The sequence below is a fragment of the Lepisma saccharinum genome, chromosome 18 (genome assembly GCF_977018435.1).
Source record: "Lepisma saccharinum chromosome 18, izLepSacc3.1, whole genome shotgun sequence".
Taxonomy (NCBI): Eukaryota; Metazoa; Arthropoda; class Insecta; order Zygentoma; family Lepismatidae; genus Lepisma; species Lepisma saccharinum.
This window is the reverse complement of record NC_139246.1, coordinates 44,350,771-44,367,759: the sequence shown is the minus strand read 5'-3', so window position 1 is coordinate 44,367,759 and position 16,989 is coordinate 44,350,771. Positions and strand designations below refer to the sequence as shown.

General features: G+C 39.6%; 1 protein-coding gene across 1 annotated transcript; it reads right to left on the bottom strand.

Moving 5' to 3' along the window:
* Positions 1-3,281: 3,281 nt before the first annotated feature.
* On the bottom strand, positions 3,282-16,498 carry LOC146002036 (endocuticle structural glycoprotein SgAbd-2-like). The gene is made up of 3 exons (XM_083139749.1): positions 16,476-16,498; positions 10,648-10,814; positions 3,282-3,703 (listed from the first exon to the last, which is right to left on the bottom strand). The coding sequence occupies exons 1-3, from the start codon at positions 16,488-16,490 to the stop codon at positions 3,406-3,408; spliced, it is 480 nt and encodes a 159-aa protein (XP_082995875.1). The 5' UTR covers positions 16,491-16,498; the 3' UTR covers positions 3,282-3,405.
* Between the last annotated feature and the right edge of the window lie 491 nt (positions 16,499-16,989).

Here is a 16,989-nt window from a genome sequence, read left to right as displayed (position 1 = left end):
GCCTCGGTGGCAGAGCGTGTTGAATGACTGACTCTCGATTTTGTTAGCGAAGGTATGGGTTTTCGATTCCCGGCTTTGGGCATGATGCCTTCCTCAGTTGCTCCCATTCATTGTTATCGTCAGGAAAAGCAACAAGAATTGGAAAAATACTAAAAACAAATTGCACACTTATATCAGAACTTTAACCCTGAACGTTTGGTGGTGAGATTGTGAGTCGAACACTTATAATCGCTCAGACACATAAACGCATGTTCGCATACAACGTGTGGAATCCGTTAAGGGTCCTTAGCGTAACTTGATACGAGTGGAAACCTAGGTTTGAATTCCGTCCATATATGTTTGTTTATTTACCTATTTCATCAAAGCCGCTTATGTGGCAGTTGAGTGGTCGAACAACGATTTTGGCACTGTAGATTCAGACTTTGAGTCCTGTCCTGGGCATTTGTGTTTTGTGAGTGTCCCTTCATAAATAACCATTGTCAGGGTTAGCCAAAATAGCTGAAGAGCGACGACATTAAGACAAAACAAACACACATAATTTATTCTTCTCATGGCGATTAACCACATATAAGTGGAAAGGGAACCGTGGTACTCCAGTAATCCATGAGTAATGTGCCACGTTTCGGTTGTTGAAATATCACCAAGTTAACTACCAGGATGGAAAATATTAAATCATAACTCAATACAAGGACATATGCATACAAGAGGGCCTTGATTTTGCAGATGATTTGTGCTTCTTGTCTGAAGCACATGGTGATATGTAAACAAAACTAGCAGGTTTAATAGAAAATGCAAAAAAGTAGGACTTGTGATTAACTTCAAGAAGACTAACACACTGAGGATTAACTCCACAAAAACAGACCCGTTTAGTATCGGTGAAGAGGGTATTGAAAATGTAGATAGCTTTACTTACTTGGATAGTGTGGTGGCAAAAGATGAAGGGGCTGCGCAGGATGTCTCTGAACGTATCCAGAAAGCAAACGACACCTTTGTGAGGCTCTATCCAGTATGGAAAAACAAGCATATACGAGGGTCACTATTTATATTTTGAGCCTAACAATGAAAGAACAGGAATTTGGCATTGAAAACTGCTTTATTGTTTTTCGAAGTATTCTCCTTTATGGTCAATACACTTTTGCATTCGTTCGAACCATTTGTCAAAGTAGTTTTTCCAATCTTCTTGAGACACCTCCATAATATGGTTTTTGAACGCATCAACGGCGTCTTCCGCCGACGAATATCGTTGTCCACGTAATTTATTCTTGACATTCGGGAACAAGAAGACGTCATTGGGTGCCAAATCAGGACTGTACGGCGGATGACCCATCAATTCGATTTTTTGACTGTTCATAAAGTCGATTGTTAGACGAGATGTGTGACAGCTGGCATTGTCTTGATGAAGAATGATCCGACGGACGGCATTCGTTTGTTTTCCGTATTTGACAGAAGATCTCTGGCAAACAAATTGTTGTGTACCATTCAGAGTTGACCGTTCTACGTTCCTCTAAAGGCACAGTTGCCACATGACCAGTTTTCCCGAAAAAACAGGCGACCATTTGTTTCGATGTGCTTCGAGCGCGAACAACTTTTGTTGGATTGGGTTCATCTTGAAACACCCATACGGTCGACTGCTGTTTACGTTCTGGCTCATATGCATATATCCATGATTCGTCACCTGTTACAATCTTAATCTTTTGAAGCACCACGATTGTATTTATTGAGCATTTGTTTACACCAATTGACGGGAGCGTCTTTTTGAGTTTTTGTCAAATTGTGTGGGATCCAACGAGAACATACCTTTCTCACAGCTAAATGATCATGTAATATTTTATATATGCTGGTGGAACTAATGCCTATGGTTGCCTCAATCTCACAGTATGTCACATGACGATCTTGCAGTATTAGGTTTTGCACAGCATCAATGTTTTCTTGAACAACAACTGATTTTGGACGACCTTCGCGAATCTCGTCGGTGAGCGAATGGCGGCCACGATTAAATTCGTTATACCAGCGTTTCACAGTGGCAAAGGATGGGGCTTCATCGCCAGATGTGGAAGTAAGTTGATCGATGCACTCTTGTCTTGATAATCCACGTCGAAAATCGTAAAAAATCATCGCACGATAATGTTCACGAGTTAATTTCATTTTATTGTTGTCGCGCAATCTCCAAGGCAACATAAACAACACAAATGAAGCTATTGACAAAACATTTGAAGTACGTTATGGTCAATAATGCCAGACGATTCCGTGCAAATGTCAAATCGCGCCTAACTTCAATCAGTGTTGCCAAGGCTCAAAATATAAATAGTGGCCCTCGTATCTATGAAGACCAAACTTCGTATTTTTCGAAGTAATGTTAAGTCTGTGCTGTTATATGGATTTGAGACATGGAAGGTAATAATAACGATCACCTTTAAACTACAGACCTTCATCAATCGCTTCCTGAGAAAATTTTTGAATATCTTTTGGCCAGAAGTGATTCAAAACCAAGAACTTTGGGGAGAAACCGAGTTGTCCATACAAATAAATGAGTTGGATAGGGCATGCGTTGAGGAAGGAAAATGGGGCTGTCGAGAGAGAGGCACTAGACTGGGAAGAAAGAAAACAAACAGACGTGGCGAAGATATGTTCGCGCTGAGGCATTGGAGGAAGGAAAGAGCTGGAATGCAGTGAAGAGAATTGCCGTCAGTAGGACCAGGTGGAGATGTTTTGTTGATGTCCTATGTTCCACAGGAAATAACAGGAATTAAGTCAAGTAAGTCAAGACTCAATATAAACAAGTATGTTTTAGCAGTATGACATCATCTGCAGTCGACTTACGATTTCACCACCAAAGTTCGAGTCCCGGCAGTAGCGATTAGCCAAAAGTGAACGCAAAGCGACGCTAAATAACAAAGAATGCAAGTGCGATACTATATGTCGTCATACCGAATGACATATTAGCGTCAAGTTATTACCAAAAAGGGCCCAAAAACGCAAAAACTCTCAATAGGAAGCGGGTGAATTTCTGTAAGTTTTTGTTAAACATGTAATAATATATAAACTACATAGAGAGAGAGACCCGCCATTTACTGCATACCGTACCACTGATAGGCTGAAGCGTGGTGCTGATCACATCATCTCAACAATGACAAAAGTCTTGCCGCTACCTGCGCACCCCTAATGGTTTGTTGCAATGTGCAGTGGAATGGGAAACCTTTACCATTTTCACACAAAGGAGCTTTTCTTACTGAAAATCCAGCTAGTATATTTTCAATAAATATCCGTGAGAAAGTCCAACATCAGTACATAAATATGTTACACAATGTAACACTATGGTGTTAGAGTGTTACACTTTCAAGATCCGCGGCGAGCGGTTTTCACGACTGTCATTTCTTAATTGCTTCCATTCGAAAATATCGTGCGCTAGAAATAACTCCTTCGATGGTGAAAACCGGTGGGACGTTGACCGTGCAGGTTGGATTCGGCAGCTCGTCTCTGGAATGTCCTCTGGATAGCTTCTGGAACAGGCGGAGAAGTCGGCAAATGGGCTCCCTGTGGCTGGAATCCATTCTCGTCCGCTATGTAGTTGACAGTGATCGGCGTGCCATCTGGTGCCGTGTACGAGTAACTACCGTGCACTACCTGCGTTTCATAATCGGGATGGCCTGCGTCCTTTACGTAGCCAGTTGCCTGTTGCGATGCACCGTCTCCCGTCACATAGCTGCAATAGGAAGTAATGGTTACTTTAAAATAGGCTACTTGAATCGTAAAGTTAATAAATATTGTTAATAACCAGATGTCAAGAACACAAGGATTAAATAAAAACAGCTTCGAGAGACAACAATAGATGGCAGCACATAAAACTCAGTAACTTAGAAGCGATATTTTCTTTTGTAATGAATATTTTTTTAATAAAATTGGGAAGAATGTGTGAATAAATGGGTGATACAATACACTAAATTAATAAAAGCAACTGGTATTCAATAAAGTAGCAAAATTAGCAAATATTTCTACAGTTGCGCTTGTAAAATAATGACATGAGCATTAAAATTGAGAAGTCGAGAACAGAAAGGTCAACGCCAATGAATACATGTGTGTCTCCCTTGTGAACCCTGATGTTCTATGTTCTCACTTTCCACTTCTTTCTCTCTCTTCCCTCTCCTCTCCCATAGTCGAGGAAAGATAATGTTTTCTGGTGAACAACTTCCCCTATAGTAAAAAAAAATGTGAGGAATCCGATTCAAGAGTCTACCAGTGTCTGACCTGTACGCTCGCCACCATCTTGAAAAATGGCACCCAAAATTCCCCTTGACAAGTAAAAAAATTAATATCTCGAAAACGGTGCGTTGTACACAAAAAGTGAAGATAACCAAAATGAAAGAGCAGAAAATTTTCTAAATTATGCTTTTTGCTTGATAGAGCTAGGATTAATCGTAATTGAATTACAAAGCTTAAAACATTTTCTATATTTCTTAGAATTAGCGTAAAATTTTGTTTCCGACACAAATAACAGCAAATATGTAAGAGGCTATGCAATTTATGTCCTAAAGTCACTGGACCAAATTCATAGCTCATGATTTCCTCTAGAAAATGGTTTTGGTTTCGTACATTTAGGGTCATGGTTGACGAGATATGTAGTTTAATGCAGTCATGTGTTTCCCTATATTTTACGTGCTTCATTTCTAATGGTATTCGTTAGAACGTAATATTTTTTGGTTCTGCAGCGTTTCGTTCATTTGTGTTTGTTGCATGTTGCTTTTATTGTTTAAAAATGTATGTCCCAGTAGCGGCGATTATGTGTCAAAACTGAGGTGGGGGGGGGCAAGTACGGTTTACTTTCTACTTAACTGCAATTAGAAAGAATCGTATTGAAAATGCAATTAGGGCAGATGATTTTGGGTCAAATCCGCTGGTAGACAAGGCTTATCATTAAGAGACCATAGTGTGGGGGCAAGAAGTGTGTGTGGAAGGGGGGGGAGAACTGCTCCTCATGCCCCCCACCCCTAATCGTCGCCACTGTCAGTGTACTGAACTAACATGCTACAGTAAAATACGGTTCTAAACCGGTCACTTTGCCTAACTTAGAGTCCATTTCAGAATTTTTCGTAGATACCTGGTGATAACATGTTCAATTTGATCATTTCCTGTTCATACAGACGTACACTTGTAGCACAGGTGTTGCCCCTGATGCAGCAAGAGGAGAACATATGCGTAACTGATTGAAGATGTAAACTCCACTTCCCAATACGCTCGGCTTGAATGACATTCAGAAGAATATCGAGCATCCTAATGTATTGCAGCCACAGAGCAGCAGCGTCCTGTTATTTTTCAGAGTTGAGCCAAATGTAGATCAAGATCTTTCAGCACCTCAGAGATTCAATTATGCCAAAATTATGCCAAAATATGCATAAATTTCCTCGACTACCAAGCACACATTGCGTTCTATATATTTTTTAAAAGTCTCGTGTCATTCTGTTAAAGTCAGAAGTTTTCAAAATGTTTGTTGTCGTTGCTCCCTTCCGCTGCCAAAATTTGCACACGCCTCCTATCAAAAATAACTAATAAATATATATGACCATGAAATATAAACACAAAATCTCCTCAGATGTTTGTTTACTTTTAGTACCCATACCAGTTTGATCTGTCTTATTATACTTTTCATTTCTTTCTGCCACTTCTGGGTACTCGCGATGAAGAGAACGAACAGAGAGCGGAAGAAATTTATGGAAGGACAATCACAGACACACACAACACGAGCCCCACGGAGGATTATACTGGCCATGAGTCTAGACGCCAGTGCCTTGCTAGTCTGCAAGAGTTCGGTGTATGTTTAAGCACGGTCCTGAAATAAAACTATTTTCAGCAGCGCAACTCCCGTGGTAACTCTTTACGTAGCAATTGTAAATATGAGGCAACGACTGTTCACGAGATACATTTCTGATTTCTGAGTACAACTCGGGTGAGAAATGTTCTCTCGAACTATTTATGTGAGATTCGAATTTCCGATCTTTAGAGCCGTTGGCGAATGGTCGTCTGCCGTTAACGCTGTTTTCAGCATAAAGCTGAGTTTACTTAGGCTATGTTTCGTACGGTTTCCGGTAGAATCCCGTGTCAGGGGAGTTTTTAAGATCCGTTGAAGATTGCCGGTGCTATGCTTCCAACGCTCCGGCCAGGCCCCTTTGGCGAAGTGGTTAGCCTGTTGAGTTATGACGCCAGTGGTCCCGGGTTCGAGTCACGCCTTACCGCGGGATACGATTATATGTAAACCAATGCTTTTTCTGGTCTCCGAATAATTATTGGTCCTTGTAAAAAAATGGAAATTAAGAATAAAGAAGAAGGCTACAGGGGGAAACCGGTAAATATTTCGCGTAACTGAAGTTCCGATATAGTTTAAGGCACTGGGACAGTAGGGCATACCTCAAAATGTATGCGGGTGTAGGAGGGCATTTTTCGGGGGTTCTCCCCTTTATCTTCTGAAAGGGTAACCCCTTACAGCCCGGTACACATTCAAGTAATGGGAATATAATGTGTGTAGTTAATACAGGTGCCGTATATCTTTTTAATGTTTATAATCTGGTGTCATTTTTTTTAATCTATACGATATTCATGATTTAAAAGACGGTAAGAAAAGCCGGATAATATTAAAAATAGGCATACAGCAATATTTGGATTTCTTCACTTAATTGTAGTCCTGTTTCTTGTAACGACATGCTCAATGTAATCTTCCTCTTACAAAGCAACAACTTCCTTTTAAAGGCTGCCAACTTGTCTGATAGGTGCAGGATTCCCTTGTACCAGGCCCGTACCCAGTTTTTTTTTGAGGGAGGTGCCAGATCCGTGTTTATATATATATATACACATTGGCGGATATTTGGGAAGAGGGTCTGGGGACAGTTGCCCCGACTTTTTGCCACTTTTTTCCCCGTACTATGGACTCTTAATGCTTATCTACCAATAGAAAAAAAACTGTCCTTGACCCCTCCCCTTCCCCAGTTTTGGCACCCAATCGTCGATACTGGCCAGAAGTATTCGGATAGTTCTGAGTTTCGGAAATTAAAAATGTCTTCAAATTTCCTTCATATTCTTATATCAGAATCATTGAACAGCCACGATAATTATATGTTTAGAAATTAATATATTTATGAATTAAATTGTACGCATTACAATTATTATTACTATAAAGAATTCTAAATGTGAGTTAACCCATAGCTCGCTACGAAGGATTGAAGCGGGCTATGGTTAACCAAAAAAAAGAGAGAGACATTTTCATCTGGTAGCCAGTAGCGGAGATTGGGTGTCAAAACTGAGGTGTAAGGACAATTTACTTTCTCTTAGTAGACAAGTTTGAGTTTGAGATTTTATTTTAGGTACTATTTTATGCACAGATAGACTAATTGGGACTGGACTTACAGTTTAAAGTGGGGTCCAAACCACTATGTCTCTCCACCGGGTCTGGGTAGACAAGGCATAGCATTAAGAGGCCATAGTGCAGGAGCAAAACTGGTTGTAAGACTAAAAGTACCTAATATCGCAGACTGCAGACTTCATGAGACTGCCTCTCCACACAAGAAGCACATTCATTGATGGAAGTACAAAATTGAAATTTTTACAAGTTTTAAAAATCGTCTCTTATTTTCGTAGCTTTCATAGTTTCACATTTTAAAATTTCATTGCTCGAGGGGAGCGGCATGGTCTCCCCTGGGTACGGGACTGTCTTGTACGTACGTACCTTGTAGAGATACATTCAGAACATTCAGTTTGTTGAAAATATCGGAAAGGTATCCACAAAACACTGTCAATTACGTTTTCAGCATTGCCATGGTTTTCTTCCGCAAGGTACAAGCGAAGTTTTCGTCTCAGTTCAAAAACACGAGAGATGGCAACTCCGAGAGTCAAACAACGTGTGTGGCAATAATACAAGAGAAGGATACGATGCGAAACTTGGTCCCTTACATTGAAACAGGAACGTAAATTGAATTTGAAAATACGATCCTTAGGAAATTATTTGGACCTTAATGGGATGAGGAGACAGGTGAGTGGAGAAGGTTACATAATTTAGAACTGCACGATTTGTATTCATGTCCAGATATGTAAATCAAGAAGACTTAGGTGGCAGGACATGTGGCACGAATGGGAGAGGAAATAAGAGTTTACAGAATGGTTGTTGGGAAACCTGATGGTAAGAGAGCTGCAAGAAGGCCAAGACGAAGATGGAGGGACAACGTTGAGATGGACCTAAAGGAAATCGGTAAGAATGGAAAAGATTGGATTGATCTTGCACAAGATAGGGACAGGTGGAAGGCATGTGTTTCTGCAGATATGAACCTTCGGGTTTGAGAAGGCTAGAGAATTAGTTAGTTAGTTAGGATGCTGAAATGTTTCTTATTAACACATTTTAAACTATCAGAAAGGAATATTTTTTAGACAGTTGTCGCGCCTCCTCAGCAAAATTTAACGCCTCCCCAGGGAGGCGCGTTGCAGAGTTTCAATACCACTGATTCATGTTATCGCATAGCAGTCTCATCTAGACATCTATGGTTCATTCATTGTAAGATAAATTAAAGAGGTTCGAATTCCATACTTAAAATGGATTTGAAGCAATGTGAAATTGTTCTTTTAGAAAGTTGAATGAATGAATGATTTGATTTATTTTTCTTCACGTTTCTGTTCTTGAAAGTAGAAATAAACCTCGCAACAAAGCCGTCGATACTAGGTTCGAATCCTGAACAAAGAACGAACGTTTCATTGTGTCCAGACTCGTAGCCGGGGGGGGGGCGTCTCGTGCGGTGAAGCCCTACACCGAAATCCTGCAATTATCTAATTTAAATAGTGTATAGTGATAATTAATTTTACTACCTTAACAGGATTAGACATCTTGAATAATAAGTTGTGATATACTGAGAAATTCATCTTCAGGACTTGTACGTACGTACCTTCTACCTCTTCGTTTTCAGATGACGGTTGCTGATAAGAGATGGCCCCGCTCCGAAATAAAATTTTGGATACTGGCCTGATTGTGTCTGTTTCGTTATCTATTTTTTATAAATTCATAAAGCTGAAGGCAAATATTTATATTATAATTTACTACAGTTTCATATTAATATCTGGTAAATCCATATAAATGTTGCAAGTTTGTTCAAAGTACACGTTATGCTCAGGTAGGATAATCCAGACTTGTATTCAACTTTAAACAAACTTGCAACTTTCAGATGGATTTCCCAGAGAGTGTTATAAAGCTTCAGGACGGTGAATGCTTGATTGATTTATTTTATTTTACTTCGCATTTCTGCCACTTTTGGCTAATCGCGAAGATGAAGATGAATGATAATATGAAATTAATGAAAGGGTACCCCCACACCCCTATACGCCTTCATGGCGTGGTGCTAAGCACAGGGGAGCCCTTTACCTTTTTTACTCACAAAGAACATCCATGCTCAGGTCGGGATTCGAACGCAGTACCCCTGGCGTCTCAGCGGGGTGTGTTCTAAGCACTCCGTCATGAAGGTCGGCACATGGCAAATGAGTTACCTTATAAGTTATTAGCGAAGAAAAGGTCATGTACAGTCATTGACACTTCTGGGTTGTAACGATTCCCCTGAAAGTTAATGAGATGTTACAACCTAGACTTGTCCATGACTATACTCAATATTTGTATTTAGAAATAAATATATTACCGGCCTCCACAAACCCTTGACATTACCTGTAGGCTGCCATATTTCCGGGTGGCCAGAATTAAAGTTACCTAACTTAGAGCCCTCTGTAGAATGTTTGAGGCATCGTAGAGCTCTGAAATTTGGTGAATCCACTATGCAGACCATGGGCAAGAGGATGGCGATAAAAAAGGAGTTCAATTTTCCGCCACCAGGTTGAAATGTGGCGCTGTACTTCCATGATGGCTTGTAATAATGACGTAAACTGCTCCAATTGGTTATGGATTTGCCTTTACCTTGCAATCTTGCAATAAACGAGAGATTATTTTCTCGCAACTTCCAGCCAATAACAAATATCTTTGTAATTAATAACTCAGCTAAATCACTTAACGTGACTGCTGAACAAGAGTTCGGAAGTGATCACCATGCCATTAAATAAGAAATACCGTGCATTGCTGGTGAAGTTGTTTTATCAGAACGGTAGTAATAGTGCAGCTGCACAGCAGTATTGGCAGAAACCAACAATAAAGATTTGCACACCTGACTTATGTTTTTCAATATTCATTATTACAGCGCCACATTTCAACCTGGTTGCGGAAAATTGAACTATTTTTTTAAAAAATCGCCATCCTCTTCCCCATGGTCTGCATAGTGGATTCACCCAATTTTAGAGTTCTACGATGCCTCAAACAGCCTTCAGAGTTGGGTAACTTTAATTCTGACCACCCGGTATTTAAGCATAATGGAAATAAGCATAAAAACAAAAGTATGTGGTAATGTTATGATAATACTTGACGCCCCCCGTGGCGGAGTGGTTAGCACATCGCGCAACGACGCCAGAGATCACGGTTTCGAATCCTGGCCTGGATATGGTTGTTTGTGAGTGTTCATTACTCAATTTCATCATATCATCACTCATCCCCATCTTCGCAAATTAGCCAAAAGTGACACAAAAAGCGAAGTAAAATAAAGCAAAATCAATCAATCAATCATGACAATGCTTGAAGCAACTCACTTGAATGAAAAGGATCCGTCGGGATGTATTTCATTGTTGTAGTTCAGGATGGGCACTACCGGATGCTGCTGGCTGTACTGGGAAGAATAGTCCTGAGTCCTGCTTTCCTCTTCATAGTGTTGTGCTGCTGTCCTGCTCGTTATCACAATTGTAATAGCTGCAATAATCTAGGATAAAAGCACGATTTTCATTCTTTTCCATATCCATCCTAAGACATAGCAATACATTCTGTTAAATGTAGCCGCTTGTACAGTCACGGACACTTCTGGGTTGTAACAAACCCATTGACTCTCAATAGAATCATTACAATCCAGAACCATCCGTGACTGTACATCCTAAAGGTCAATTCTTCGGAAAGAAAAACAAAATATTTAGTTTTCCAGGAGTAAAGGGAGAGGGTATCCTGGTAGCATAGGATGGGAGTGACGTCACGGTAGTTGCAGGTACGGAGGTAAGGAGGGGAGGGGGGCAATAGCTCGATTACCTCGTGATGAAGGAACGACGGTAAGAGGTGAATTTAACCATTGAAACGAATTGCAAAACTATGCGCTAGTGTTGCAATATGCAGATAGGAAAAAGTGTCAGAAACTGAGTACACGAAATATAGCACAAGAAAGCGCATTTCCTGATGTAAGATGCTTTCTCCTTAATAAGCAATAAATTCATGTACAGTTTATGGCTTGAGATAAAATGAATATACTGACGGGTAGCTACTTATTATACAAAACCTATAATAAAAGCTATTGCCCGATGTTCAAAACGGGCCTCCCCCATGGCGCAGTGGTAGCGTCATTGCCTTGTAATCGAGGGGTCCCGGGTTCGATACCCGGTGGAGGCACAAGTGGTTCGGATCCCACTTTAAACTGTAGGTCCAGTCCCGATTAGCCTTACTGTGCATAAAGTGGACTTAAAACAGCAACTCAAACCACACCGATGTTCAAAACGAGTAATACTATTGTTTTTTTCTGTTTGAATAATGTAATGTAAACACAAAATACAATACAAATAATACACCCTACAATGTAATTTGATGAAATGTAGTAAATCAGTCTGAGCTTCTTAAGCCGCGGTCTATGACTTTGTAACTTCAAGTTCCCGTCTAACCGTTTGACGGCGCTAATGGCTACGGCATCTCCTTTTCCACAGGCTATTGTAAACATTCTTACTTAGAGATTGTTCTTGTTCCGGTGTTTAATATCTGCATATTGCAACACTGTTGTTCCGACATTCATGTGGCTTCACATTCAAGCGATACATTCACTTTACCGCTAAACGAGAAGAGTAACCTTGGTTACGGGTCGGGGCTGGTTGTTCCTGGTCCGATACAGACTCTTGGTTGCTCATGTTTGGTCTTCCTTAGGTTTACGAGGATTTGGTAATGTATAGTGGGGTGAAGTGGCACTTCCTTCGTGTAGATTTATTGTAGTTAGTTTGGGGTTTTAGTTACCTTCGTTTCCCTTTCTTTACGCGAACATGGGTTACTTCATCTCGCTTGCATTGCTGAATCCGTAATTTGTTCCCCTGTCATTTATTTAGATCTCTTCGGCGAGAAAGCCGGCCCCGTGGCAGAGTGGTTAGCACATCGACGCCAGGGGTCCCGGGTTCGAATCCTGGCCTGGGCATGGATGTTTGTGAGTTTCCATTCATCAATTTCATCATATCATCACTCATCCCCATCTTCGCAAATTAGCCAAAAGTGAAACAAGAAGCGAAGTAAAATAAAGCAAATCAATCAATCAATCTTAGGCGAGAAAAATAAAAGTGTAATGGTGCCCCTGTTGTAATTTATGTTTTGGTAAAATTTAATTTCAGAAACTTGGATCATTTTCTTTGTTACTAAAAAAGTTTATTATTTAATTTAAGTTCATTTGAAATGTGGCTAAAAACCCTGAAGGTAATCTGTAAGATAAATTCTCCATTTATAGGAAAATATATTTAATTTCTTAACAAATAAAACTTATATAAATTTTATTTGAATGTTTCATTGTTGTAAAAAAGATATCAACACTTTCACGTTTTAGTTTCCACTGCTATTAAATAGTTACTTTATTTTAGTAAATCTCTAAATTTTAGTAATTATTTAACTCTGCCAGAAACACGAATAATATCGTACCAACATTTTCTAAATTGTTGGCCCTAGTGGAAAAGGGGGCTATTACTCACCACGGTCGAAATTGTAGATAGTGATGTAATATGTATGCTCATACCAATGGATAACTGTTTGAGGAACGAGTTGGTATTAGCATATTACTAATATTACATCGCTACCTACAGGGTGATTCAGAAATATGGCTACACGTTTGAAGTAAATGTAGTGTGTTACTATACAATGTAAAGTGTGAATAGTAGTATATTAAACTTGAAACTTCACTTTTTCATTTAAGATAAGTGCCACGCGCCCTAGGGTAAGTCATTGGCCAAGATGGCACTGAACATCCAGCAACATGCATATCATGCAATTTGCCTACGCTGCAACTGTCAGCGCCATCTTGACTAGTGACGTAGCTCGGGCGAGTAACTCTTATCTGAAATGATAAAATGAAGTTTCAAGTTTAGTATACCATTCATCATTTACTTCTACATTGTACAGTGTCTCCAAAGTCTTAGGACAACGACATTTTAAACTAGGCAACCCAATTTACGCAAAGCGTTGGTGGGTTACGTTCAGAGTCAGGCTCAATTTCAGTGTTGCCATATGCACAATAGATATTTATGAAATACGCGAAAGAAATAAAAACAAGTATTAGTGTATAAAAATGTAAAAATATCACTATTACTATATCGCAAATGACAAAAAAAATTCTGAAAGATAAAAATAGATTTTTTCGTATAATTTAATCGCTGATGAGTCTACAGAAAGGAAAAGAGGTGAGAGGAAACGAAAGGTGACAAAGGAGAGGAGAAAGAGAAAGCGAAAGGAGAAGATGCAAAGTAGAGGTGAGAAGAAAGAGAGGATAGACGAGAAGAGGAGAAGTAGTGAGGAAAAAGGAAATAGATTCGGGGAGAGATGAGGGAAATGGAGCAAAGAAGAGAAGAGACGAGGAAAACTAGAGGAGGGGAGGAGACGAGAAGAGGGGAGTGGAGAGTAGAGTAAAAGAGAGAAAAAGAGAAGAACGTAAAGAAGAGAAGAGTGCAGTGGAGTCGGAAATCAAAGACAGGAGAGGAGATAAGAGGAGTGTAGAAGAGTGGAATGGAGACAAGATGCGAGAAAAGTAGGGAAGGCGATATGAGATAAAAGCAGAGGAGAAGGAGAGGAAAGAAGAAGGAAAATTAGATGAGAACACTAGAAGGGACTGGAGACGAGAGGAGAGAAGAGGTAGTTAAAGAAAATATCGTCTCGGCGTCAAAAATAGATGCATTGATCAAATTATCGACATGAAACATTCAATAACATTTTAAAATGTACTGGAGAATGTATTAGATCGGTGCGAAATGCCTTTTGGCCGAGTTCAGAGCAAGAAAAAAAAATATTCCACGTAAGATCTTTGATTTTACCTGTGATTATATCACTAAAAACATGAATGTAATTTTAATATTTATAAGAATTATCCAATTTTTCTCCACTTCTCGGTTCGTTGAAATTAGTGTTGCCCACGAGACGAGACTTTGGCCTGTCTCTTCTCGTGGAAATGCTGTCTCGTCTCGAAAATATTCGTTTGTCTTATGACACATGGTCAATCTCGTCTCGTCTCGAATTTTTAAAAGCCTGTCCCGTCTCGTCCCGTGGGCAACACTAGTTGAAATGGAGGTTTTGTAATTTAATATTTCCCCTCCCCCACCGTTAATTCCAAACTGAATCATTCCGTTTTCTGCCACGGGAGGGTTTTGAACCTACGACCATCAGGTTGACAATCCTTAGCGTTAACCAATACCCTACAATCTTTCGCTCCTGAAAGCAGGAAGAAGGTGATACCCAATGTGAAATGTGGATGCAACTCTCATCCTTCATGTAATGTGCAAAGAATACTTGTTTGTAACAAAGAAAACGAAGGTAGTACGAATCGGCGTAAACATTTAATGAAGAATTGCACATGATGAAAATTTTTGGTACTAGTTTACTATCCTTCGGACAGATTTCTTCATTTCTACAGAAGAAACTACTTACCGTAATAAGTTCCTGTAGTATTGTCTAACATCTGGAAGATGTTTTGTGTGATGTGGGAATGTTTCATAGCGGAAATTCAACCATTGACGCATAGCCCCATGAACCATTCATACATAGCCCCACGAACCATTTCCGGTAAGGTTAGGTTAGGTAGGGTCACAATAGGTTACAATAGTTAAAAATTGGTTTCGAAAAAATATGCGTAGCGCCACACACCATTCTCGCATAGCCCCACGAACCATTGTCACATAGCCCCACAAACCATTTCCGGAAACGTACGTTCTTCAGTTACAAAAACACTTTTTTTAAAAAAAAAAACATGATAAAAAAACGTGAATACACGTTAAAAAATTATCCGCGAAGCAGATAGGTAAGTAGAAATGTCAAAAATTGACGATACTCAGAAGTTATAGGCGTCCGAAGGATAGTAAACATTTACCAAACTTTTCAGTCTATATTTGCGGAGATATCTTTGCATTGAACTCGAGTGGGGAAATGGGTCAAATTAGTATGTCCTGAATTTAGACAAATATAAATAGTTATGTCATTAATATTTGTGAATGTCTTTGAAGCAGTACACAATTATCGTTAGAGTATCATAATTCACGATATTATACATGAAAATATCCCTTTGAACGTGTGTCAATTCATTTTTCTTATATGTATACGCGTATATAAATTCCAGATGCACAACCTTTGTAACGACTTTATTCTGCTATTACAAATAATGTCCCCATGCTCTTCATTAATAAAAAGATAATTAAAAAAGAGAGAAAACCTCGTAATGAGAATTGAACCTGAGACCACTGGCAGCCCAATCGAGAACTCTAACCACTACACCATGCCCGTTTCTTCAGTTGTAACAACAATTTTTAATTATTCTGTCCCTCCAATATTGTAACTGTCGTTGGGTATACATGTAGTTCAACTGTTACTTTAGTTCTGAATTGAATTCTTGTACGTAGTATAGCAGCTATCTTCGAGAAATAATTTTCGAAGTGATGAAGAAAAACGAGAATATTGGTAGTTGTGAAAATGCGAGTTATTTCTTCTAACTTATTACGGTGGAGGCACATAGTGGTTCGTATCTCACTTTAAACTGTAGGTCCAGTACCGATTGGCCTTACTGTGCTTAAAGAGCACTTAAAACATCAACTCATCTTCGCGATTAGCCGAAAGTGGCAGAAAAGCGAATTAAACGAAACCATTCATTCAATCATAATATAGGACATATATATATATATGAGAATGCCGGCCTCTTACGTTGCGTAATCGTTATTGTACTGAACTAACATTGAAGGGTCATAGGTTTGAATCCTAGAGAGGCATGGATTTTCAATTCTTGTTCCTTCCTCTATTGTATTAAATGTCATTCCCGTGGTAATTAAGTTAGAGAGGTAGCAAACCTATTAAATATACGAAGTTTAAAACACAAACTAAAGTTAGGCCTCCCCGATGACGTAGTGGTAACATCGTCCCCTTGTAATCAAGGGGTCTCGGGTTCGATATCCTGGAGGCACATGGTACAATGGTTCAGATCCCGCTTTTAAACTGTAGGTCCAGTCCCGATTAGTATTTCTGTATATAAAGTGGACTTAAAACAACCATCAAGATTCGACAACAAACTAAAGTTACCTAGTATTCCAGAAAATGGCGAGAAAGCATTGGAATGTGAAATTAAAAAGCGACGAAAGAAAAACCTAAGATTTAGATTTCTACTTACCACTTGGAAGAGCATTGCGATTGTTGTTGATGGTTACTTGTTGTGGTGGTTTCTTAAAGAGTACCCTGCTTTCTTATATGCATGGTTTGCAGGAAAGAACCATCAAACAATCGCTAATTTAGACCGACAATAGCAACGAAAGGGAAAAGCCACATGGACTTACAAACATCTTACGACGTCCATTTCACATTTGGAACATTGTTCTGTCCAGAGTGAATTGTGTCACCTCCACCAATGTCATTTCCTTATGCCAAATGTTCGCATGGAAATCAGGCTGTACCATTGCACAATGTGCAGTGGCGCACATCCTGAGAACTCAGTGAGGTTGCGTTTGTTGGTGGGAAGCGTCACCATTTTCGGAGAGCGGTGCATCTGAGTGTATTGGGAGTTTCTCACGGTGACGTACAAGCAGGGTTGCCAAATACCAGCGGATAAAAGCGCTAGATTCCAGATTCAAAATCACCAGAAAAACTCTAGGGAAAGTGAAAAATCACCCGAAATAGCGCTACATCAC

Bases quoted from the DNA above. Each gene is read 5' to 3' on its own strand.
- LOC146002036 (XM_083139749.1), bottom strand. The intron at 3,704-10,647 runs GTGAGTTGCTTC...TTCCTATTGCAG, and splicing joins GACGGATCCTTTTCATTCAA to CTATGTGACGGGAGACGGTG.